The sequence below is a fragment of the Podarcis melisellensis genome (assembly GCF_964234715.1).
Source record: "Podarcis melisellensis genome assembly, chromosome: 8".
Lineage (NCBI taxonomy): Eukaryota > Metazoa > Chordata > Lepidosauria > Squamata > Lacertidae > Podarcis > Podarcis melisellensis.
In genome coordinates, this window is record NC_138540.1 from 45,653,203 (window position 1) to 45,679,058 (window position 25,856).

General features: G+C 41.9%; 2 protein-coding genes and 1 long non-coding RNA gene across 4 annotated transcripts in view; 1 reads left to right on the plus strand and 2 right to left on the minus strand.

The window, feature by feature from the left end:
- Nucleotides 1-25,856, minus strand: part of LOC309375068 — a 605,268-nt gene that overhangs the window by 17,731 nt on the left and 561,681 nt on the right. The window lies entirely within an intron of this gene.
- On the minus strand, nucleotides 1,077-8,226 carry LOC309376590 (chemokine-like factor). Its single transcript, XM_081923039.1, has 4 exons — nucleotides 7,956-8,226; nucleotides 6,133-6,291; nucleotides 3,269-3,364; nucleotides 1,077-1,630 (listed from the first exon to the last, which is right to left on the minus strand). Exons 1-4 carry the CDS (start codon nucleotides 8,016-8,018, stop codon nucleotides 1,526-1,528), a joined length of 423 nt encoding a protein of 140 aa, XP_081779165.1. The 5' UTR covers nucleotides 8,019-8,226; the 3' UTR covers nucleotides 1,077-1,525.
- On the plus strand, nucleotides 9,483-25,481 carry TK2 (thymidine kinase 2). 2 transcript variants are annotated; one of them, XM_081920438.1, is made up of 10 exons: nucleotides 9,483-9,820; nucleotides 12,772-12,809; nucleotides 14,698-14,772; nucleotides 16,606-16,659; nucleotides 17,654-17,743; nucleotides 18,781-18,854; nucleotides 21,383-21,471; nucleotides 22,306-22,385; nucleotides 23,815-23,895; nucleotides 24,185-25,481. In XM_081920438.1, exons 1-10 carry the CDS (start codon nucleotides 9,646-9,648, stop codon nucleotides 24,281-24,283), a joined length of 855 nt encoding a protein of 284 aa, XP_081776564.1. In that variant the 5' UTR covers nucleotides 9,483-9,645; the 3' UTR covers nucleotides 24,284-25,481. The 2 variants fall into 2 exon arrangements, with proteins under 2 accessions (XP_081776564.1, XP_081776563.1); XM_081920437.1 differs by lacking the exon at nucleotides 23,815-23,895 and having other exon boundaries at nucleotides 9,537-9,820.

A 25,856-nucleotide genomic window follows, 5' to 3' on the forward strand; every position in this document is an offset into this window, starting at 1 on the left:
CCTGAAACTGTTCTTAACCTGAAGCACCACTTTAGCTAATGAAGCCTCTTGCTGCCGCTGTACAATTTCTGTTCTCATCCTGAAACAAAGTTCATAACCCGAGGTAATATTTATGGGTTAGCGGAGTCTGTAACCTGAAGCATATGTAACCCGAGGTACCACTGTATGCTGGAAGCTGCCCAGAGTGACTGGGGCAATCCAGTCAGATGGGCAGGGTCCGACTACTACTAATGATGTAAGTTTTTATAAACGCCACTGGATGCATGATGGCCGGTATCATGCATCTGAAGACGCAGGCTCCAGTAATTCATGAAACCATGACATCATAAGTCCATTTGTCTTTACATTTACCTTACTCCCCTTTAAGCTAACAGCAGTTTGTCATTCTGTCCAAAGTAGGAAGGAGCCATGATGAGTTTTAACTATGGTTGAGCGAAACAAACCAGGATCAGCAATAATGGTTTGATCTTGGGTTGTTTGGCCAAAACAGAATTTAAGGAAATGACATGGTGCCTCCTGCGTAGGTTAGGCTGAGATTGAGTGACTGGCCTGTGGTCACCCACTAATGGCTTGTGTCTAACACTGTATACTTAACTAAACTGGCTCCTTGACTGGCTACAGTGTTGCTCTTTGAGCTTGTGCTGTTGGTTTTTAGGAATCTGCTTGCTTCCACTGAGCTCTATGTGTTGGCGGTCATGTGTAAATTGGATGCGTGCAGAATGGTCGCTGCCTGTATATACAGACACTCTTACAGGCAAACAGGGAGTTGCCTGTAAAGCACACAATGCAAGAGGCATGGGGAACCTCTACTCTGTTGGCTAAATAAGGTTCAGCAGAAGTCCTAAATGCCCGTTGGAGGATGTAGGGAGCTCAGAAAATAGCATGCAGATCAAATCCTGGTCCCCGCCCCTGCATTACAAAAAGTTCATGACTTTCCAATATTCTCTCAGGAAAAATAAACTTACATTGCAATCCTATGTTTGTTTACTCAGAAATAAAACCCTTCAGTGCAACACACCCTTGCACTTTTTAAGGGAAATTGGGAGTGTGCTCAACAATATACAGTACACTTATGATTCAGTATTATTACAGGTAAAGTTTTTTTTAATTAAAAACATTAACACAAACCAGTTCATAAAGCTGCATATGATAATAATTTGAAATGTAATGTTGGTTAGAATTGGTATTCCATAAAATTCACAGGATTATTCTTAATTCAAGATGGCTCATACAGCTGAATAGGTAAACAAGTTTAGAAAAGTAGTACATAAGAATACTATATATTAACATTCATAAATGCGTTTCTTCTAATCTAAGAGCAGAAAAACATTTTCAGAACCCTGCTCACTTTCCTGGGAGAGTTAAGCTTCTGCTTTAAAATATCTCTTTGAAATCAATTTGACTTGCGTTACTGGCTAGCTCATGCTCTTCAGATTTAGGAAACTATAAATAAAATTTGGCACAAGCAGCCTATTGAAACAGGCTTTCCAAATGTTTATAAATTAGACTTTGGCCATTGATCATTCTAATTGTTATTATCATCCCCCGCTGCTCCTTGGTTAAATGTAATCTTCCTCAAAAGAAAAGCAGCATCTACTATGCAGAGAGCACACAGGATCAGACAAAACACCTGCAAATGAAAAGAAAGTAGTTCAGATGCCAGTAAAATGTTCTGGGCATTATTCTTTATTGAATCACAGCAACAGCCTGTGTCTAGTTTACAGCATCTGCCACAGCTCATCAAAGAGTCCTGTCCTGTGAATTTCAATTTTAATGTTTAATTTGTGATAGATGAAAAAAACTGAATTCTTTTTATCTTGTGTTCCATAAAGTAATCTCTGCCCCAACGTTTTTGGGGAAATCGTCTCCGGTTTGACCTTGCCTGACTTCTATCAGTTGTATTCTTCCAGGAGGCTCCAATACTTACTCATCTCAACAGGCTACTCTGACCATGGTAAAATAGGGATACGGTACAGTCATACCTCTTGTTATGTTTGCTTCATGATACTTTTTTCAGGTTGCGTCCCGCGGCGACCCGGAAGTACGGAAAGGGATACTTCTGGGCTTCACCACTTGTGCATGCGCAGAAGCACAAAATGACGTCATGCGCATGCGCAAAAGCAGCGAATCACGACCCACGCGGGTTGTGTTCCTTTCAGGTTGCGAACGGGGCTCCGGAATGGATCCCGTTCGCAACCAGAGGTACCACTGTAGTTGCACCTAAGACAAATGGGGATGGTGGAGAAGGATAACATACCTACTTTAACAGAACTGATTGGGCACCGTTGCACTTGGCAAGTCTGGATGTAAATTATATTCTTCTCTTTCATATAAGAAACATGATATGAACTTGTATGCCATTGTTCCGTTTTAATGCCGAAAATACTATTATTGGTCCCACTGGTAGAATAACAACTCACTGAATGAAATTATTAACGTTTGCAGAACGCCATTGATTTCACTGTTACTTGCGCCAAACTAGATCTAATTCCACTGACGCAATTAGAAACACATTTATATTTTTCTTTAAGAGTAAAAAGCAGGTGTGGGAGGTCCAATCATGATCCTGGCCTGGGATAGGAGATTCAAATGCTTCACTATAGTCCTGATTTAGATCCGTCCTAACCAGCTATTTGTATTAGGAGAAAAGTTCTCACCAATGGCTGGAGCCCAAACACAGAGTGCATTTAGATGTGGGGATTATTGGGTTGGTTTTCCTGGTTATGATGCTAGCACTTCTGTCCCAGTAAGTAACATTCTTTTTACACTACATTATGGAACTGTGGCTTTTTGATCAAGAGACACCACCATGACACCAGTGAATCATATGCTATCAACCCCCACCCTTTATGCACATGTACTCCCCCCCCCCCCGGATTCACCCATGAAAATGCCTGGACAGACATTTTGGAATATATGCTAGAATACCACCCCAAAATTTGTGACATGGCTAGTGGCCAGGATGCTGCCCAAAATCCTACCCCACAATCCTACCTTTTCTAGGTCAACAGTGTTGCAAATGGAAACAATTAACATGGAAATGAGCAGATTTTGCTAGATTTCCAAAACTGGCTTTTATATTGTGTGAAAGATCACATAAAATCAAACATGATCAAGTAAGGAAATGTCTCGAAAAATGATTAAAATAGTGTCTGAAAGCATTCATAATTTTGCAAGCCATGGTCTACCAAGCTGGGAATGTCACATGTGAAAGGCTCCTCTGGCTTTCATTTCTATGAGACAATACTATCCAGACTCTCTTACTTACCCCTCCAACCAAAGTTTCAACTACGGTTTTTATTACTGTTGCACACAGTCCCACAATGAAGAGAAACAGCGCCCCCACCAGGGAGTTGAAAGCATCCTGGAAAATAATAGCAAATAACATGGCTTAATGTTGACTCCAGGACCAGGCATTTTGCTACCTGAGGTTGTGTAGTCAATGGCATCCCGTAAGCCAGGGTGCATAGTACATACGTGAGGCCAGGAAAGTTATTTTGGCACCCAAGATACAGAGATATTTATATATTATCAAAACATCTAGATTGTTCCTTATTTACAAAAAAGAATCATGCAGCAGTTACCAAAATATAATAGAACAACACATTGTGCAAAGAAACAATTAAAAAACTAAAATTATCAGTTAGGTATGAGGCCATCACATGTAACTGCAGTATTTCAACACTTCCTCAGACCTTGAATAGCCTAGATTGCAATCACCATATGCCCAGGAGGACACACATTTTAACCTGGTGCCAAATCCCATCAAAGTTGTGGCATTCCGAGGAGGCTAGAATTACAGAGTCTGAGAACCATCCCAAAGAAGGCTCAACCCCATCACCACCTGGTGTCAAACAGGCTGAGTTTCCCCTTTTTTGCTTATCACTCTCTCATCTTTTGACCCCATTTCTCTGCTCTCTTTTTCTGTATTCCACCCCGCCCCCCGCAGGTTTACCTTTGTTTATTGAGAGAGAAAAAAGGATTTTTCTTTTTTGCAGGGGGGAATAATTTAAACTGTTTATTTGTAGTTTAATCTTAAGTATACGTATTCAATTCAAATAATCCTATGTCGGACAGCAACGAAGACTTCTATGGCAAATCTACATTATTTTAATCATTTTATGCTCTCTCAAAAGATAAGTAAAAGGAGATAGACATCCAAATCCAAGCAACAGTGACACCAAGTGGCCTTCTCTCAGTAGTGCTAACTCAGTAGAGTTCACAGTTCATTGTTTTTTTAAAAAAATCCCCAAGTGAACAGCTCATCAGATTCTAATCTGCACGTTCAAGCTCAAATTAGACATTACATGGGAGATCCATGATCAGGGATTTTGTTATTTAATAGAATCATAGAATTGTTGATTTGGAAGGGACCTTAAGAGTCATCTAGTCCAACCCCCTACCTAGTAGTGGGTGGGTGAACCATCTGCCATGTTAAATTCCCAGCAGTGGCCCACAGTGGTACTATATGAGAAACTTAAAATAGCAGATAGTTCACAGTCATAGCTTGCAGATTGTGATGATGGTGCTGATAAACCCACAGACATTGGGAAAGACCCCTGGATGGGACTTTGTCAGAACATCCCTTGAATCTGGAAATGGCTGTAGCCAGGATTTTTGTTGGGAGGGCAGGACTATGTTGGGGGGCAGGGCTTTTGATGGCGGGGCAGAACCGATGTTATTGGTCAGTTATGTATTTATTATTTTACTTTCTCAAACACAATCAAGCAGGATTCTGGCTATCATTTCTCTGCTGCATATTCTGTTGTAGGTTACAGAACCTTGTGTTTCTTAACTAAGTTAACAATACTGAACCATATGGTGGGGGGGGGCAAATAGGATAGTTAAAGGCACAATATTCACTTTTGTAATATATGACACTGTAAACATGTTGCCTCAAACAAAAAAGGGCGGTGAACTATTATTGATTAGAATAAGATGCACAAAATAAAATAACAAGCTTAGATTTTAACTTCACACACTTAGTGATTGCACCACCAAGCAATCATTTGCATTTATGCGATTTAAATTGCTATTGCAATTTAAACTGCACATGGTTTTCCTATCATATGGACTTCACCTGCAATACAAACAGATGTGAGGGCCATTTCACACATTTCAGATGGTGAAGGTATGGTTAGTTGGGAGGTACTGCCTCTATTTGCTCCCTGGTAGTGTAATTCTGTTTGCAAACATGCATTTGTAGCAGTCATGCTTTACATTTTTAAGTATATGCTTAAAATGTCTTATCGGCATGCAGTGCAATCCTATGCATGGAATTAATCACAGAGTGTTCAGTGGAATTTACTTTTTTGCAAATGTGTCTTTAGGATTTCAGCCTGGGAGATATGCATGTGTGAATCACCTACATCCAAATATAATACTCTATGTGAAAGAGATCTGTTTGAACCTAATCTCTGTTTCAACAACAAAATTGAATGCATCCCCAAGGTATGCTAAGTACCGTATTTTTTTACCATAACACTCACTTTTTTCCTCCTAAAAAGTAAGGGGAAATGTCTGTGCGTGTTATGGAGGGAATGCCTACGGGTGGCATGCCTACGGATTTTCCTCCTCTAAAAAATATGTGCGTGTTATGGTCGGGTGCGTGTTATAGAGCGAAAAATACGGTACTTCCTTCCCTGCCATAAGATGCAGAAAGAGAGCAAAACAATATGTTATAGCCAACCCAGATCTATCGCTGATTCCCCTAAGGCCACATTTCTGTCCTCAGAAGGCCAGGGTGGGGGGAGGCAACACCTCCAGAGCCCCCCAAAATAATAGTTAAAAACCACCTCTATATATGTACTCTTCAGTTCAATTTGTTTTTAAATTGAATTAACTGCATTAAAAATAAATAAACAATTAAAAGGACTGAAAATATAACATTTTGTTGTTTCTTATTTTGCTGTACGGTATTCAATAGTGTAGCTTTTTTTTTGTCTGAATGTTAATAACTGTCTTGTATTGTGGTAATAAGGACAGGTGGGAGGAGGATGCTCCCTGCTCCCAACAGTTGTTTTGGAAATGGAAGGGCAGAAGTTTGAAATACCAGCACAATTCCTGCCGTTTGGTTTTGTACTTTTGCAAGACATGTATACACAACAATAATTTGTGCACATTAATACTTACAGCCAAGGGCCAAAATAAGAAATTCAGCTTTTTTTGCAGATTCAGCAGATATAGTAAAAAGAATAATAAAGTAATGACAAATTCAATGATCACGAGTGCTAAAAATGCTTCATGAGATCTGTTAACTGCAAAACAGATGATTGCCATAAAAGCTACAAGCTGCAAGAAAGAAAGACAGAATATTGACTTAGGATCATACATACATACATACATAATCATACTACAAATATTCCAATGTTGCAAAACTATTTACATAGGATGCTGTCATATAGTCAGACCACTGGTTCATCTTGCTCAGTATTGTTTGCCACAAAGGCTGGCAGTGACTTTCCAGGGTTTTAGGCAGTTGTTCTATCCCTGAGCTATTACCTTCAAGTTACTAAAATAATCACACCCAAGCTTTAAAATCCTACCGTAATTTATAAATTTAAAATTTGGTATTTGTTCAATCAATTTTTTATTTGGAAACACTGGCTCTATCGTGTGTCTTTAAAATGGGCCTGAATACAACTTGCCTTCCCTATGATTCAAAGATCTGGAGGTGTACTGTTTTCTTCCCCTCCTCAAAAAAAAAAAAAAAAAAAGACTAAGGAGGTGCCTTCTGTACATGGGTCCCCAAAGAAGTGTGCATGTGTGTGCACTGAAGAACACAAACAGCTACCATATGGTTTTGAACGCTACTTTTGTCGTGTGGCAAAAACCTCAGACTAGATGCCGCTATTTAGAAAACAAAAACTCCAAACATATTCAGTGAATTCACTTGTCATCTAGTTTGCCCCAAAGAATTAAATAATCATAATAAGGCAGTGGGATTTAACAGTGCACGCGCGCACACACATATATTCTAATAGTCAGATAAGGGAGAATGTATGTGTTATTCCAGTTTATATCTGTATTGGATTTGATACTGTGTTTATATACAAAAGCATTTTCAAACATCTTTTAACTTTCATATAAGCAATAATTGGTGCTGGTCTTCTTGTTCTGAAATCGCTCTGAGATATTTTATGAGAAGCGATTGATACATGGAAATAAATAAATATCTGGCAACACTTGTATTGTAACACCAGAACACCAGAAATCTACTCCAAAGCAGGTCCTATTTGAGTTTAACAGGGTGACATCCAGAGAAGTGGAAATAGATGGCTGGCTACAAGAGGCAAAAATCAGCATTGCTGAAATTTTCCAGTTCCTTTAAAAATGACAAACATGGAACACTCCTTGCTCCAGTGAAAGAGAAGAGCTGGAAAGCAACACTAAAACAAAGTTAAACGTTTTGAAGGTTGACTTAAACTAAGGCACACAGACACAGGGCAGAGTGGCATTGCTTGACAGCAGTCACCTCATGGGTGTGAACCAACTTGTCAACATCCATATAAATATGCAAGTAGCACTCACCACCTCAGAGAATCGCCCTGAGACCCCAGGATATAGGGCAGTATAATAATAATAATAATAATAATAATAATAATAATAATAATAATAATATATGTACTCTCACACAAAATACAGCAATTTGTTTACCGGGCACTTAATTTGTAAACAGAAGAGGCAAAGATGCCAGGGATCTGGAAACATTACCCTCCACGTCCCCCTCCCAAAACTTAGAATCCTGGGGTTTAAAGTGAATGCGCTCTGCACAAGCTCAGAGACTGCCTCCCCCTCTGTTCTTGCTTCACTGTTGAGCCCCTGAGGTTACAAAGAGACTGCAGGGAGGCACATATGAAGACCCACCACCACACGCCAAGGCTTTAAAAACTTTTTTTAAATTTTAAATCTAACCTCAGCTCCCCCCTCCCCCTCCCCTCCGCCTGGCTTCATACCATGCGGGCAATCTTGAGGCCTCCCCTCACGGAGTGCAGGAAAAGGTAGTTCACTTCCACCATGGTCACATCTGAGGAGAAGCAGAAGCGCCGGGCGGGCGGTGCCGGAAAGAGCGCCGGTTGGGTTGTGGCGCGCCCGCGAGCCCCAAGCTACGCTGCCGACGGAAGGCCCCACCTGCGGTTGCTGGGCTGAGCCGCTGGCTTAGTTCCTCTCGCTCCGCCTGACCCACCTCGCAGGGGTGTTGCGGCGAGGATCAAAACGGAGGCAGGGGGACCAGGAAGAGAGGGGATCCATGAATCGGGAATAATGCTACGTCGCAGGGCGGGTGGACATTTACAAGCATTTTTTTTTTTAAAAGGGGGGGCGCAATGGTATCTTCTTATTTCAATGCCCTGTTGTTATCTTTTAATTCAGCTGCCTAACAGCCCAGTTTCAATTCTCATTTATTCCGTTTATGTACCGCCCTTCACCCGAAAATCACAGGGCGGTTGACAACATGAAATGTTTAATACGGCCGGGTTGACCTGCTAAAAACAACCACTGGGCCTATATATATAAAGGATGAAAGCCTCAAACAAGGAAGTTTTCCCTGTATGGTGGAAGGACTCCGTTAATCTCCAAAACCAAATTGATTAGAGCGACTAACAAAACACACCTTTCGAAAGCAAAATCGACCAGCTTCCGCCCTTTCCGGCTCATCTGATGTCTGAATCAAAAGATGGGGTTTTGGCGGAAGCCAAAAGGTTTTGCTTTAAAACTTGGACACACAAAACCATTCATGTTCAATACCTGGAGATACCTTAGAAGAGGAACATCAGGGTTTATTTTGCCACAAAACTGTTACAACAATGCTTTTTTGCTAGGTTAATAATCCCAAATAAAAAGCACACCCGACCCAAAGCATCTTCGAGTCTCTCCTGATATCTGCGTACACGTGTGTTGTTGAATACATTTAAAGTACATGGTTTTCCCACCAAAGAATCCTGGGAACTTTAGTTCTCCCCCCCCCCGAACTACAATTCTCAGCACCCTTCACAAACGACAGTTGCCACGATTTTTGCGGGAAAAGCCACGTCCTTTAAATGCACGAAGAAAAATTTTCACGCTCGGGGCTGGTAATGTTTGAAGTGGTGCTTGTATGCTCAGAGTATCCATTCAGTCAGTGTTATATAAATACATAGGTTTACGTTGCATTCCACATTCAACCGCGTAAGTCCACAACATATGGGTACAAATTTCAGCGTGCAGAGGGGAACCTCTTGTTCACTCTGCGCCCGAAGTGACAGCAACAGTCTGCTCGATGGGGCGGCTTACTCGCAGGGAGGCGTACATAGGTTTGCAGCCCTAGTCAATGCAGGCAGATGCATTCGGTCAATAGAAGAAGGGAGACACATCATCGTTTGAAATGCCAGATGGTGTCAAATGGAACACCTCCTCCTCGAAACGACAACAATAACAACCCCCGACGCGAACAGCTTAGATCGCGATGGTCAACAAGCCCTGCTGCGCCTTTAAAATTCCCGCTTTGCAAATGCTTCGCATGCCTCCGGGAGCAGGCGGAGGCGTCACGATCTTGCACAGGAAGTAGACGGTCTGCAGCGGCAAGAGAGGCGGAAGGAAGCGGTCGCTGCATCGCTTGGCTTTGCACAGCTAGCACCAGCCTGCGAGAGCTGCCCCCGGACATGGGCGATGTGGTTGTTGCAATCGCTCTGCCGCCCGCCCCTTCTAGGTTCCCGGTGCGCGCGAGGGATTCAGCTCGCCTGCGACTTCTGCACCTGGAAGGGCAGGCCCGCAAAGCCTGAGCCACTTCTGCAAAGAGATCCGCGCTCCCGCTGCGTGACTGGATCTTCTCAAGACGCTTCCTGTAGGTCTGCTCCTAGTTTAGTCCCCTGCATGTCTAATCAATATTCTTTTAAAAAAAAACCCCAAAACAAATAAAATCCGGAGACGCTGTTCTTTTCCCATCAGAAACATTCCTTTGCTGGTTTGGAAGATGCAAAACAGTGTCTGTAGTTCGTGTGCGCTCTACAGCTCGTGTAGCTACTAAGCACAGTGAGCCTTCCCGTTGAGTGGACACTTTTAGGGTCGTGCTGTTAATGTTGTTTTAGCACGTGGATTTGAATTGATGCCTGGACTATTGTAGATACATGCCACAACCTGTATGTAAGTTTAGCTGGGAAGAAGCTCTGTTGAATTCAAATGAGTTTTATTTCTGATTCTGCAGTAATGTGTAATGGTTACCTTCGGTTCCGCTTCTTCGAATACTTGCAGTTTCTCCCTCCGCTCCAACGACCCCACTTTAAAGCGTGTGTTATGTGTGAAATATGATATCACACAGACTCAAAATGAGTCAAGGGACATTGGTTGTGCATAAACACACTCCTTAGAGGGCTTATTTACAATTAAGCAGGATACAAATTCTGTATCGAGAGAGAGAGAGAGAGATAGAGATAGAAGTTAGTGATATTTCTCATCTTCCCTTTGTACAGATAAAAAACATACAGTGGTTATACCATTTTACTTTCTATTCTGGCTTTGCACATAAATGATGGTGACTTGAAAAAAATGAGGAAGCTTCTTTATAAACTCGGGTCATAATGCACAAATGTAATAACGAAAATCCTTCAGTCAAGAAAAAGTAATATACACAGATATAGGTATCTGCTGAATGGATAATTATTCACAAGTTGGATGTGCAACAAAATATAGCATCATGAGATGCTTCAGAAAAAGTATTTGAAGCACTCTATTTAATAATGCCCTGTAATAGATTTCTGCAGGAAAGTATTTACTACCCATTTCCCCCCATGGAAGATGTAGGGTGGAATGGGGAAAAATGGGTAGACATTGTTAGGAGATTGGCATACATCTTTGGAAGCAGTTTTCCAAAATATCTGCCTTCTGGCTCTGACATGTATGAGACGGTCCAAAAGTTGTTGCTATGCCAGCACTTGACTTTCCCCAGCCGGGAACTGCAGTGTTCTGACTGTGCTGAAACTTTTTTTCTGGTGGTGTTTCAGAAATTTCAACCCATTTTCACACTTAGGAATGTGGGTTTAGCTACAGCTCCTGGGGATCATGGTAGAGCTCCATGACACATGGTGCTCATTTATGTTTCTGCTGTAATTAGGCCTGCAGTACAGTCCTCTCATGGGCCTCTCATCACCAGAGAATCTACATGGAAAATAACTATGCCTGAATTATTGCCCCCTACCCCCTGCTATCTCCCTGTAAATGGAAAATTAAACAGTGGAGATGCAACTCTGACAAAGGACTGTACTGTGTGTGTAAGGAAGAGCTCTGCTAAATCACCTCAAAGGCCTGTTTTCCTAGTCAAGAATCCTGTTCCTCAAAGTGGCCAACCAGATACCTCCTTGAAGCCCACAAACATGGGCAAATAACCCTCTCCCACTGCCATTCACCATCAAGTAGTATTTGGAAGCATATAGCTTCCAACTCTATGATTCTATGATTCTATGCTTGACAACCATATGTCAGGAGTGCTCTGATGGTGTTTCCTGCTTGGCAGGGGGTTGGACTCGATGGCCCTTGTGGTCTCTTCCAACTCTATGATTCTATGATTCTAGGTTTTATTTAGCCATTAAGAGTGTTCACCTCTCTCTGTGTGTAAATAATCTGTTGTTTAGCAACTTGACTTTGCTTTAGTCTGTGACGTTGATAATGCCTTGTGGTAGTGTTGTTCTTGTATGATGTGAGTCTTTGTCTTCTTGTTAGCAGTATACATAGTGTTGCCTCTACCACATCCTTCCTGTGCTGCAAGCTGTCTCTCTCAACATCTGATATGTGGAGGGCCTTGCACTGTGCAGCTGAATGTGTTGCACCTTTGTGCCTTTCTAAAGTATGACTTGCAGCATTGCATTGGCAACAAGAGCTCTTGCAGCAGACCATACCTGCTTTTCTCCTTGCAGAAAAGACCTAAGTTGAAAGACCTAAGTCCTTACATGTGATGTTTTCTGACTGGTGAGACATACTGGCTGCCCACTACTTCTAACATGGCAATACATACCATAAGCTGAATGAACTGTTTCAAGTGGGACCTTCAGCAAAATGTTGCAGTGTGTAATGCTTCTGTTGAAGATTCCCACCTAGTTATTTGTTTCTGCTCCCCAACAGCTAGCTTTCTGTGGCTGTTGAGTATACTCAGCCCTCACTTAATTGTTCTGGATGAACCTAGCCTTTAGGGTGTCCCCCCCACCATATTTTGTACACACTACTGCAAACCAAGGCTACTGATCTGCATTGGTTCCGTGTGCAATGGCACTCATGGCTTGAACATCAGCAATAGAATGATTTAAATTGTCTTATTTAGTACATTTTTTGTCCTGCCTCTTTCATCCAAGTAGCTCAAGGTGTACATGATTCTTTTTTGCATTTTATTCTTATAACCCTGTGGGGTAGGTTAAGCTGAGAGAGCTGCACCTCATCTACACTCAACATTTAAAGCACTATGGTGCTATTTTAAACAGTCATGGCTTCCCCCAAAGAATTCTGGGAACTGTAGTTTGTTAAGTGTGCTGAGATTTGTTGGGAGATCCCTATTTCCCCTCACAGAGCTACAATTCTCAGAGTGGTGTATCATTCCCTCTTCCGAGGGAACTCAAGTAACTTTAGCTCTCTGACCAGAACAGGGGGTCTCATGGCAACTCCCAGCAACCTTAAGAAGCCACAGTTCCCATGATTCTTTGGGGGAAGCCATACTATTAAAAGTGTTATGATAGTGCTTTAAATGTATGGTGTGTATGTGGCCTTATTGTCAAGGTTAATGTTCTAACTAGTGGTTTGTTTATTTTTTAGATAAACACATGGAAAATGGAGGACGGAAGAAGACAGTTGTAAGTATAAGGCTTCCCACTCCCCCCAATAAAGGCAGTGTTATTGATATTTGAGATAGTTATAAAATGCATAGAAAGACACACTTGAATGCAGAAGTACTAGTTTACCTTTTAATACCTCCAGTCATAAGGGATGGAAATAATTGTACTTTGTTGTTGTTGTTGATTAATTCTTACTAAATATTTGGACTGGACAAATGCTATGAAGGCATTTCGCCAAAAAGAACTTTTGAAATAGATGCTGGCAGCTGCCCGGATCTCTATAGCACAACAGTGGAAATCGTTAAAAAATATCTGACTATATCCTTATGGTATAAAAATCTCTGGAATTTAATTATTGCAGGAAAAAATAACACATAAGTTACAACTTTCATGGGGAAAGAAAGATCCTGATCATTTCTACTCAGTATGGTGGGATTTTATTTCAGATAGTTTAATTTCAGATTTACAGGTACCTCTTCCCAGGCGTGCCTGGAGAAATACGGATGTTGTCATTTTAAGTAGGATGTTATTATTTAACATAGGTTTTGTATTCTGTGCCTTTAGTTGGCTATATTACTGAGTTTTTGTTATCGTTTTTCTTCGTGTTTCTATAATAAATTGAAAACTAATAAAGTTTTCTTTTTTAAAAAAACCAAATCGCTTCCTCTGAAGCATCTCAGAAGTGATTCCACAATACAATAAAAATGTATAAAAACAATTGCAGCTATACGAACTCTTAAAACCATGGCATGCATAAAACCAGTTTCAGATTAATACAGATACTGGTTGGGATAAAAATATCCACATAGGAGACCTGTTGGAAGATTTGTTGAAAGTCATCAACAGGTGCTGAAAAGACAGTACAGTAGAGACAGCAACTGTCTGATATGTAACGGGAGTGTTTTGAAAAGGTTTAAGTGCTCCACATGTATGAACTAACACTAAAAAATCAAGTATAAAGCGGGATAGTATAGTTATCTCCATTTTACAGCTGGGGTGACAGAGGTGGTGAGAGAGCGTGGCTTGTGTTAGGCTCTCAGTAGAATTTCCAGTGCAGGCCCTGAACTGGGACTCAGACCCTACCTATTGACCGTAGCCTTCCTATATTATATTTGATACATTTTGGAAGAACATACAAAATACCCAACTATCCTTTTACCACAGACTTCAGTCTAAAAAAAAATCCTTGTGAAACAGTACTATACATGTGCAAAAGATTGCAGGATTGCGAGCCTGATGGGAGAGCAAAAATACTGATTTTCACTGCTCTAGTTCCAAGCTGGCATAGCAGAATGGCCTGGGATTAGGTCCATTGCTGGTGGTTGAATTGGCTTAGGATGCAGTGGCTCCTTGGTCTGCCCAGGTCTTGCCTCTCTGTCTCTGAAGCATCCCATTTCAAGGAGCCATGCTGGTTACTGGCAGCAGAGTTTCTGTTGGTGGTAGCTTCTCCCCTATCCACAATATCATTGGGTGCAGAGAAATCTCTTCCACATCCTAAGCACCACTCTAGTTCAGTGGTTCAGGGATTAAGATTGCTCTCCCTGTTCATCATGGCTTTCAGAAAACCAAACAGTGCATTTTCCGTTTGCAACATGTGCAACTGTAAAACACTTGTGAAATATACATTCAGAAGAGGAGAGAAGTTAAAGCAAAAACACAGAAGTGACTTGTTAGTCTTTTTAAACTCGTAAAAAGGTAACTTATGGATGCCAAGATACATACAGAAAAGTGTAGAATTCTCAGAGGTGAGAAGTTTACTTTTGCACCATTATTCACATTCTCCTTAGGGGAGAAATGCATTTCTCAGCTTTTCCTCCACAAGGTTTTGAGCAGCACTTCTGTTTGCAAGTCTTTTGTTTGCTGAAATTTAATATTGTGTATTGTTTCCCCCCACCTCTCCTACTAGATCTGCATCGAGGGGAATATTGCAAGTGGGAAGACAACATGCCTGGATTATTTTGCCAAAAATACCAGCATTGAGGTGATGTGTTTTGAGATTTCACACAAGATGATGTTTGATCTTAGGTCACATCCGCACCATGCATTTGAATAACTTCTAAAGCAGATGGCTTGCTTCAAAGAATCCTGGGAATTGTCATTTAAAAGTGCTGGGAATTGTTGGTCTGTGACAGGTAAACTACAAAGGATTCTTTAGGGGCAAACGTACTTTAAATGTAGGGTGTGTATGACCCAAGTCAGGCTCTAATCTAAAATACGTTTAATGAAAAAGGAAGCCCTGATAAGTTTCTTTGAGTTAAGCACGCTTAGGATATGGTTTCAGATTTATCTTTTAAGTTTCTTTTCATTCATTCATAAATAAATAAAATGTTGGTGAATGCCAGTAAATGGGAACTGGTTTTCCTTCAAAGCTACACAGAGCAGGAACTAAAATTGCCTTCCTCTGTACAGATGCAGCCTCTAGGCTAGCAAGTGAAATAGGCAGCTCAGTTGTCACCTAATGCAGGAGTACATTACATTCCACCCCCCACCACCACCCATAAAGGTAAAGGTAAAGGTACCCCTGCCTGTACGGGCCAGTCGTGTCCGACTCTAGGGTTGTGCGCCCATCTCACTTAAGAGGCCGGGAGCCGGTGCCGTCCGAAGACACTTCCGGGTCACGTGGCCAGCGTGACAAAGCTGCTCTGGCGAGCCAGCACCAGCGCCGCACACGGAAACGCCGTTACCTTCCCGCTGTAAAGCGGTACCTATTTATCTACTTGCACTTAGGGGTGCTTTCGAACTGCTAGGTGGGCAGGAGCTGGGACCGAAAGACTGGAGCTCACCCCGCCGCGGGGATTCGAACCGCTGACCTTGCGATCAGCAAGTCCTAGGCACTGAGGTTTTACCCACAGCACCACCCGCGTCCCGTACCACCACCCATAATCATCTGCAAATGGAGTGCAAACACAGGATCTCTTATCACATCTGAATTATGCTTTAATTGTTAAGTGATCCTGAGTATCTTGTAGAAGCAGCCCTTAAGTGGCTATGTTTAGCTTAGAGAAGAGAAGACTGAAGCTGGGACATGACAGCACTCTTCAGAGTTTTTGTTTATTTGAATTATTTATATGCTTCTTCTACAATAGCATCTAAGCACATTACAAGATACGATACAAAAAAAATACAATCTATTAAAACCATAAAGTCAAACATTAATTACAATGCCTGCTGGAATTAAAATGTCTTCAATAGGTGTCAGAAGTTCACCAGGGAAGGGGCCTGTCTGACCTTAACCAGAAAGGAGTTCTACCAGTACTAGCTGCATCGCTCCTGGTGCATCCAAGCCATGCATCTAGCCATGGGGGGAACACCAACAGTGACTCACCCCAATCTCCAGAAAGTACAGCCCCTGGAAGGGCTGCTGCATTAAAGAGGGAAGAGATTGTCTGAAATGAGAAGATTCAATGAGCGTAGGTTACAGGAGGTTAGATTTTTGATTGAAGCTTTGTGATGGTAACAGCTGTTTGAGAATGGAACCAGTTACCCAGCAGTGGGTTCACTTCAGGGTGAATAGCTCCTGGATTTCCAACCTCAAGCAAGCAGTTGGATTAAATAGCCTACAAGGACCTTGCCAACTCTGACTGAATTAGGAATTTGGGGAAAGGCTGAAGCTCAGTGATAGCGCGCCTGTCACTCAAAGCATGCGGTCAAGTACAACCCCTGCGAAAAATGCTGCCATGATTAAAGCAAGTCACCCAAACCAGCTAAAACTGAAGGCAGCATCACAAAAGAAAGAGCCAGAGCTAACAGCAAATTAAGCAAAAAACAAAAATGTTTTATCATTAATTTTAATTTTTATAAATTTCACACTCAGGTGTTGACTGAACCAGTATCTAAATGGAGGAACGTTCGTGGTCATAACCCTCTGGTAAGCTATCTAATAGCAATAATAATACAAAAATAATGAGTTACTGTTGTTTTGTAGGCATGGTTCTGTTGTTTGAACGTAATGTGGGTTACGGTGGTGATTTGAAACAAAAATAAAGTGCAGCTGTGACCCTGCTCTCATAATGCTGCTGCCTCAGCTACTTAGTTTAGGAATGAAAATTGTTGAATAGATAACCTCCCGTGTCCTACCTTAATTGTTGCGCCCACTAAACAAAATGACTGTGCCATTGGTTCATCTCCTGGAGCTGCTAGTAAATATCATCCATTTGACAAGGAGATAATAAAAGGTATTATGGAGTATGATATGCCATATGTGCCTAAGGTTGCCCTACTTGGTTATCTGAAAAAACTGATTTTGGATTCATAGGGAAGGGCTGTAGCCCAGGAGCAGAGCATCTGCTTTGCATGCACAAAGTCCCAGGTTCAATCCTGAGAATCTCCAGAAAGGACTTGGAGAGACCCTGTCTGAAATCCTGAAGGGCCATAGCAGCTGACAATACTGAACTTGAAGGACCAGTGGTCTCGTTCTGTATACAGCAGCTTCCTATGTTCCTATGACTTGGAGCTCATTATAACCAGACATTCCACAGCAGCTCATTGGGAATCTTCAAGAGCTCCTCCCGTATCGCATTGTTATGGATGAATCAAGATGGTTGCTTATTCTGTCCTGCCTCCTGAGCTCCTTTGGGAGGAAGGCTTGGAATATAAATTTAATGAATAAATAATAAACCAAGAACTATTTTATTTTATGAGCAAAGGAATCACAAGAAATAGATCTATCTAGAAACGGAGTTTACTTGTAAATCACTGAAAAAATAATTTCTAAGCTAATATTTATATATATATCTCCAAGCTTTATTTTCTGTCATACGGCTTCACTTTATTTTGTGATAATGCCACCAGACATTATTCTAACAACTATGAAAATGCAATAAAAATAGTGAGGAAAGCAACGCTGCTTCTCCTTCTTTCAGGGCTTAATGTACCAAGACGCATCCCGCTGGGGGATAACGTTGCAGACTTACGTGCAGCTGACTATGTTGGACCAGCATATAAAGCCAATGGTAGGTTTTGAACTACATTTGTTTCTTTTAACACTAGACCAGGAGTGGGAAACCTCTGGGCTCTGGGGCTGAATGCACATCTCAAGACCTCTTGCTTTGCCTCTTGCTGCTCCTGCTCTGTGCCTTCCTCGAGAGCTTTTGCCTGGCTGGAATGTGTCCTTGAACTGGTGGAAATGGTTCTTGCTTGGCTGGATGGAATGATGCGTAGGAGTCTAAAAACACCTGGTTTTTGCCTGGCTGGAATGCAGCCTACAGTGCAAAGGTCAGAAATTGGTCAGGATGGCCAGAAATCCAAACAAACATATTGTTCTAAATCCCCATTTTGGGAGGGCCTGGTAGATCTCCTTTGGAAATGCATTCCATAAGGTGGGTGCCACCAATAGAAAAGCCCCTGCTCCTGGTAATGTCTTGTGGCATTTGGATATTATGTAGGAAGAAATACATGGAAGAAGGAGGTCCTTGAAAGTTCCTAGGTGCCAAGTCAGTTAAAACCAGCACCCTCAACAGAGTTCTTATGTTGCTCTGTAGAACGAGATGCACACCAGACTGCCTGTGGTCTAAGAGGCCCACTATGATCACAGATTGGTGGGCATGAGGGATGGTGTCCTCTCAGTAGCAGCTCCTTAACTATGGAACTTCCTTCCAGGAAGAGTGTGGTTGGCCTTGCAAGCCCTTGCCTTTAAGCCCTTAAATGGACACAGACTATTCATTTGCTTCAGGTAGTTTTGTGTGTGTGTGTGTGTGTGTGTGTGTGTGTGTGTGTGTGAATAAGAAGTTGCTGTGGTCCTATAGGTTTCTTTTACTGTAAAAAAAATAAAAGTATTGGCTGGTTTTAAATAGTCATAGCGTGCTTCTTGATCTTGTTCCTGATATAGCTGTTTATCATGAATCTATGACACCCCCTCCCCCAGTATTGTATTCTGGCTTTCGTAATCCGTTTCCTGTTACAGTTTCTGTATCAATACTGTGTGGATGCCCTCCCTTGCGACAGGGGTAAGGAAACGGCTAAATGTCTCTTGAAATCCCTCAATTTGCAGATTTCACCCATTAGAATGATGGAGAGGTCAATCCACAGCGCCAAATACATTTTTGTAGAAAACCTTTACCGAAGGTACAGTACCCAGTTTTTTTAAAAAAATATTGGCTTGTGTTTACATTTTGTAATGTTAGAACCATGCTTTTAGCTTATTCTCTTGCATTGAATATCTGAAATTTTGCTGTATTGTGTTAACTACTTCGATCCAGCATGGTGTGTTTTTTATTTGCTGATGCAGATGCCAAGTAAAGGTTAAGGTGGAAACCTGCTCCTTTTTATGTTCTTGAGATTCAAGATTAATGTCATGTACAAAATAGATTCTGAATATTTCTGATGATCAGGCATGATTGCCGTGGATTTATGTAGCCAAAGTGATACCACCCACCCACATGGAGAAGGCTATGGCAGCCTCAGGGAAATGGCAAGGTTTGCAGAGGTTCATACCAAAGCATTTTACAGAAAAAACCTTTAGGGCAGAACTCCCCCCCCTTTAAAAATACCCCCCGCCCAATGAGAACTGAATAGTTTCAGTGGATACTGAAGGACTATTGGGGGTGGGTTGGGGGGTTCATCAGAAAATGGGATGGGTGGAATTGAGTAAAATGGAGGAAGCCATGATTGGCTAGAAGCCTTAGAAAGGAAGCACTCCACGCTGCAGCATTTTGTTGCAGGTCCTACTAGTGTATTCTGAATAAGGATACCTGATGCAAGAACATGTGCTTCTCAGTTGGAGCCTACCACCCACAGTGGCTACAAATGACGTGCAAATTTTTGTCAGTTCCTTGTGCCAAAATGTGCATGCTAGCTGCTATTGCTGCTGCCATGCTGTCATGTGACTGTGCTGAACAGGAATTTATATTTCTGCTTGAAAAGACCCCAGAATTAATGCATTTCTTTGGAAGGGGTAAAGGCACCTGCCTGTTAATCCACAAGGTGGCATCTGTGCTACATAGTCACTTTGCTGATTTTCTGAAACGTGCTGGTTTTATTAAGCAAAAATAAATCGGAAAAGTTCGGTGTTTGTCCATGGTCTGTTGCGGGGTGGGGGTGGGCGAATAACACTTGCTATTTCGTTTGCATGTTAAAACATTCGTTTGCATTGCTTTTTATATATTGGGCAGAACACACAAGCCTGCTGAGAGTCTTGCATGAGCTTAGAGCCTGTACATATTATTACTGTTTTCAAAATTGCCTTAAGAGAGTTGGCAGGACCGGCTCTACCATTAGGCAAAGCAAGGCAGCTGCCTCAGGCAGCAGATGCCATGGGGCAGGCAACAACCGTAAGATGTCGGAGAACAATGTTGTGAATGCCACACAGGCTTTGTTATACCTCATAAACTAGCCTACTGCCCTTGGGTGCAGTGGATGTGCTCTCCTATCATCAGAAAGATTTAACTACCTGTCCCTTTGGCTTGTGTACATTGATTTTAAGGGGATGGGGAGAGAGTTTTGCTATCTTGTCTGCCTCAGGCAGCAAAATGGTCTTGAACTGAGGAATTGGCCTGTTTAGCGTTTGTGTGTTTAACTTCAGGAAAGAAGTAATGGATTTATTGGATTCAGTGCATCAGGCTGCAATGCAGAAAGCCTAATGTGTTTTAATCTTCCTTTATGCTTGATTCAGAAGCTGCAGGTGATGCAGAATGCTGCAGTACAATAGCTGACAGGAGTGAGACCCTCTCAGCACCTGTGCTCAGAGACCTGCACTGGTGGCTAGTTAGGGCTAGCCTGCTAGACTGCTAGCAGGGCAAGGTCAAGCCCTTAACACTTTGGGACCAACTTACCTGAGAGATTGCTTTACCCCAAATATGCCCACTGGAATTGCTTTGATCTATGGAATTGGCAGTGTTGCAGGTGCCACAGAATGCTTGTTCTGCATTTGTAAGAACTTGACCTTTTCATGAGGCAGAACCCACCCTTTGGAACTCCCTGCCTATTGATGTCAGATTAGGCACCAGCTAAAAATATTTTTGTTTAGACAAGGCTACCTACATATGTAGAATATTAATGTGTTTTAATCTGTGTTTAGCTTATCACTCATTTTAATTATTAATGTTTGGAATAGCTGTTTTTACTGATAATTTTATTGTTTTACTCTTTTTGTGAACCTCTTTGTGTTTTTTTTTAAACTATTGAGTGATAAATAAGTTTTATGAAATAAACAGTGAAAATCAGCATTTCAGCCAAAGAATATTTAAGGCTTTTGAAAGGGATAGAGGATGACTTAAAGATGAAGAGGATAAAAACCCTAAAATTACTCCACACCACCTCCATTTGTGGATTTTGAAACACAGATTGTGTATAGTTGCAGATAATATTGCTTTCAGACCTGTTTGAAATCAATCCAGTGAACGTGTTTGATACACCAGTCAGCTTGTATAGAAATATTTTGGCTCGTTTGTGATTTGGTTAGAAGTCATTGCTGGTTTACAGTGAGGGTTTCCAAGGAGACAGATGCAAATTGTGTGTGTGTGTGCGTGTTGCCTCAGGATGGCACCATCTGTTGTATAACAGTGAAAGCTCTCTTTAAAAATATTTTTTATTTAAGTTGCACAGCTCTGTACATTTCCTCAGATATATCCATATTATGTCTTTCTTCTTTACAGTGGGAGAATGCCGGAGGTGGATTACGTGGTATTGACAGAATGGTTCGAGTGGATCATAAAGAACATGGATGTTTCAGTTGATCTGATAGGTAAAGTGCTTATGCTTTGGAAGCCCCCCCCCCATCACTTTCTTTGCCTTCAGGTTACTAGTTGAGCTAGCCAGATGTGGTAGCATTTTAGGCTTACCTTCTGCCATCAACCATCCTGTGGGAAGGATTCTTGGAGAGAGAAGGGCACAGGTAAACACCACCTCTAAGCCTCCTCCACCTGGACCTTCCTCTCATACCACCAGGATCACTGTGGGGCAGGGAGGAGGGGGGGAAGAAGACATTAGGGCCTGATCCAGGTGAACTCTCCCTTTCCTCCCCAGCTGCCCTGTGAGAAGCATTCTGACATTTTACATATTGATCTTATTCTGTTTGTATTTGATAAAAATATAGTTTAATGCTACTTGTAAACTGCTTTTGAAGCATCTGCATTCTTGACGTTCTCTAGATTTGTAAAACACTGAAAAGCCTATTTAGACATTAAGTGATATATAAGTTACTAAATAATAATACAAGTGACTCTCAACTTGTGCGGGGGTTATGTTCCAGGGGATAGTACAGAGAGCCAAAATCCCATTTAGTCAAAATACATTGGGTTCAATGTCAGGTGGGATTGCCAAAGTCTTTTTTTTTCTTGGATGCCTGCCCCATTTGTAAAAAAAATAAAATAATTATTGCCAAATGTGTAAAACTGAATGTGCACAAGTTAAATGTATGTAAACTGTGAGATACCTGTACTAGATTTGTAAATGAAATACCGGATAGGCTGGGTGTAGGTTTTTTCCTGAACACTAAGCCAGAAATGTAACTCGTCTCTGAGCCTTCAAGAGCAGGACGGACCATTCAAAACCCCTTTCTTTTTCTTTTAAATGACAGTTTATCTACAGACCTCTCCTGAGACATGTTATGAGAGACTGAAGAGAAGATGCAGGGAAGAGGAAAAGGTTATTCCTATGGTAAGGAGGGAGTTTTCTAGCATTTTGGAATGAACTCACCCAAAGGGCCTTTAAAGGCTAACCACACCAGAACTTGGCAGCGTGGAAGAAGAATGGAAAGAATATGACGCCTTAGTGCAAGGTGTACGTTTTCTCTGCCAGAGGTATCAGTCTGGAAGTTTTTTCCATGTCTAATGCTCCTGTGATCTTGACAAGATTCCATAACGCCCCCTCCCTCAACTTAGCAGTTAGGCTTGTGGAAAAAGACTTCCATTAGATAAAACGAGAGGCATTCCTCAAGCCAGATTGCTGCACGGGAGAGATCTGTGGGGAAGGATGTAACACTCTCTCTGTGTGAAAGTGTTTCTGTATCATCATCATCATCACCTCACCCTTCACCCCAAGGGCCTAGGCTGGGCTTCAACATTTTAAATTAAAAGACAACATTGAAAACAGTTTAGAAAACATAATAACGAAAACCCACAATCACATAAAATAGGATGGGTCCTAAAAATATACATCCTGGCTGTCAAAAGGCCAGGGTAAAGAAATGCGTCTTCAGCATTTGCTGAAAACTGTATGATGAAATTGCCAGAGGCGCCTCTGTAGAAAGGGAATTCCACAACTTAGGGGCTGCTCTAGAAAATGCCCTTTATTGTCTCCCCCCACAAGCTGCTGAGTGTGGAGGAACAATCAAGATGGCTGCCTCTGCTGTCTAGCACCCAAGAGTTTCTGTGGTGAAGGATGTGGTCTTTCAGATATTTGAGGCCTGAGTCGCTGAGGGCTTTGAACACCAATGTGAGCACCTTGAATTGGGCCTGGAAACAGTGCAGCTGTTTTAAAGCTGAGCTTAAATGTAAACTAAAAGGAATCCCGGCCTGTAATCTGGCTGCTGCATTTTGGACCAGTTGACATTTCCGAGTCGTCTTCAAGGGGATCCCCACATAGAACACTTTGCAACAAACTAGTTTCGATGTTACCAGAGCATGGAGTACAGTGGCCAGCTTTGAGTGTTTAGTGGAGGGGGAAGGGGGTTCCCCCATTTGCTTGGATGGGGAATGGATGAAGAGAGGAACACCCATTGCTGGCATGCAGCTCCTAGGAGTCTGAACAGGCTGAAAAAGATTCCCCACCTGTGTCCTAGAGTTTTGTGTCTATTGCATGAGTGGGGGGATTTTTTCCCTTTCATGGGACACCTTCCAGAGGCTGCATACGGATGTTGGGTGTGGCCAGACAAAGACCACTCGTTGGCCTCCATCCAAGAGGATTATCGTACTTCCAGGGACATTCCAGCCTAGAAGGGAGGGCACAGAGCAGGACTAGTGAGGAGGATGGCCTTGGCCAAATAAAGGGCTGGATAAAAAGGCCCGGAGGGCTGCATTTGGTTCCCAGACCTGAGGTTCCTCATATATTGTAAAGAAAACAAAATATTTTCTCCTTTTTTGGACAGGAATATTTAGCAGCTATTCACCAGCTCTATGAAGAGTGGCTCATTAAACAAACAATGTTCAAAGTTCCTTCCCCAGTTCTTGTAAGTATATATTAATATTGAGTTTTTAAGCCAACCCCTTCCTCTTTTTGGGTTTAATGCCAGCACACACACCTTGCCCAGCCCAGCTGACCTTCCAGGGCTTTTCAAGCTTTTGACTGACTCTCCAGGAAGCTGGAGAAAATTTCATTTGATGTCTGCAGTGAGCAGTGATGTCTGCACTTCCTTAAGTCTTTAAAGCTACCCTAAATGTTAGCATCAATACAATGTTTAATGACATCACCCACAGCTTCTGAATGACACACTTCAAATGTTTGGTTTCTTTTCTAAGGTGCTTCAGGCTGACCACGACCTACAGGATATGATGGAAAAATACGAAGAGAATCAGGACCGAATATTAACCCTTTGCACCAGGCAACATTGTGTATAGAAACAGATTTCCCTTAATGTACAGTTCTTGCTTGTAGAAACCAGTTCTAAGGAGGAGACCCGAGGAAAAAATGTTATATGCACACCTCATTACATCCTTTCTCTGAATAATAATTATGAGGGGTTTTTTTTTGGTAGGATGCAATATTGTACACTCCTTGTAATTTGTAAAGTACCTTTTATGTTGAACAAGAACTTAGGGAAAAACAGGTTTTGTTATAAATTTCCATCTTTACCTGTAGTTATACACTGACAACTTCTATTATTCCAAAATGTTGCTGCTATTATAAAGCTATGTCATAGACTGCTTTCTAAGAAGGCCTGTCTGAAACGTCCATGTATATTCAAATCTTACTCTTACTTAAAGGATTTTTTTTGTGAGTTGGGAAGAAAAATCAGGCACTGGGTGGAGTTTCACACTTCTTTCCAGTTCCACTGTGGACTGTTGCGATGTCTAGATTAGCTCTAACTGTAAGAACCTTGCAAAACCTATCACATCTCCACTTGGATGTATATGTAGAATGTATTTCCCATTTGATGATTATTTCAAGGAATAGGAAGCTGTGGTGTCACTGCTGGGTTTTTTCTCCCCATGGCTTTTAAAGGGATGAGAGAGGCAGTTGCCATCAGGCTTTAGTGCTTTTTTCTAGCTAGCACTTGGTTGCCAGAGAGTAAAGGAGGAGGGAAGGGCAAGAACTTTTCAATTGCGCCTTGACTGAGATGAAGCAATGGCCGGCAAATGGCGCCTGCGCTTCCGGTGGAGTTTTGTCAACATTGCCAACCTAGTCTGCAGAACCCTGCTGAATTGTGAGCATTGAGTTCTTGAAGGATGTTACATATAAATATGTCTGAGTACACCAGGCTGGATCCACACTTAAGGTTCTGTTGATATCAATGTGCAAAGCTAGTCACGGCTCACTTAAGTCCCATTGATTTCAACGGGATTTAAGTGCAACTCATCTGCAGCAGCATCCTAGGCAGATCGATTTAGATGTCATTCCTATTACTGCTGGGCAAGTGTGTATAGGATGGCTGCTTTAGTCTAGATGCAGCCCTGAAGATTTTAAACTTAAAGCACATATCTAGGGCACCATTGTGAGCCGGGCTCCACAGGTGTACTTCTTTAAGCTCTTTTGTAAAGATTGGTCACAATGTGTGTTTTAACATGATGACGATAAATGCAGTTTTTCCTTTATTTATATCCTGCCCCCCCCCCCGAACTGGGACTCAAGGCAGGTTACAACAATTGAAACAAACACGGATAAAACACAGATTGCTAAAAAACATATAAAACAGTTTAAAAGTAGAATTAAAATGATATAAAAATACATCTAGTAAAAAAACAGCACTGCGCTATGAAAAGCCCTTTTCTTAAAAACAGCCAGTTCCTCAAAGCCTGCCGGAATAAATCTCTTCACCTGCTGGTGGAAGGATGACAAGGTGGGAGCCTGTTCTTTTCTCTCTAGGAAAGGAGTTCCAGAATCTGGGAGCAGCCACTGAGAAGGCCCTCTTATGCATCCTCGCCAAATGTGCCAGTTAGGGTGGTGGGGCTGTGAGAGTAGGGCCTCCCCTCA

Bases quoted from the DNA above. Each gene is read 5' to 3' on its own strand.
- TK2 (XM_081920438.1), top strand. From the start codon at position 9,646: ATGTGGTTGTTGCAATCGCTCTGCCGCCCGCCCCTTCTAGGTTCCCGG. The intron at 14,773-16,605 runs GTGATGTGTTTT...TTTCACACTCAG, and splicing joins CCAAAAATACCAGCATTGAG to GTGTTGACTGAACCAGTATC. The intron at 16,660-17,653 runs GTAAGCTATCTA...TCCTTCTTTCAG, and splicing joins TTCGTGGTCATAACCCTCTG to GGCTTAATGTACCAAGACGC.
- LOC309376590 (XM_081923039.1), bottom strand. From the start codon at position 8,018: ATGGTGGAAGTGAACTACCTTTTCCTGCACTCCGTGAGGGGAGGCCTC. The intron at 6,292-7,955 runs GTATGAAGCCAG...TCTTTCTTGCAG, and splicing joins GCCTCAAGATTGCCCGCATG to CTTGTAGCTTTTATGGCAAT. The intron at 3,365-6,132 runs GTAAGTATTAAT...ATTATTTTCCAG, and splicing joins TCTTATTTTGGCCCTTGGCT to GATGCTTTCAACTCCCTGGT.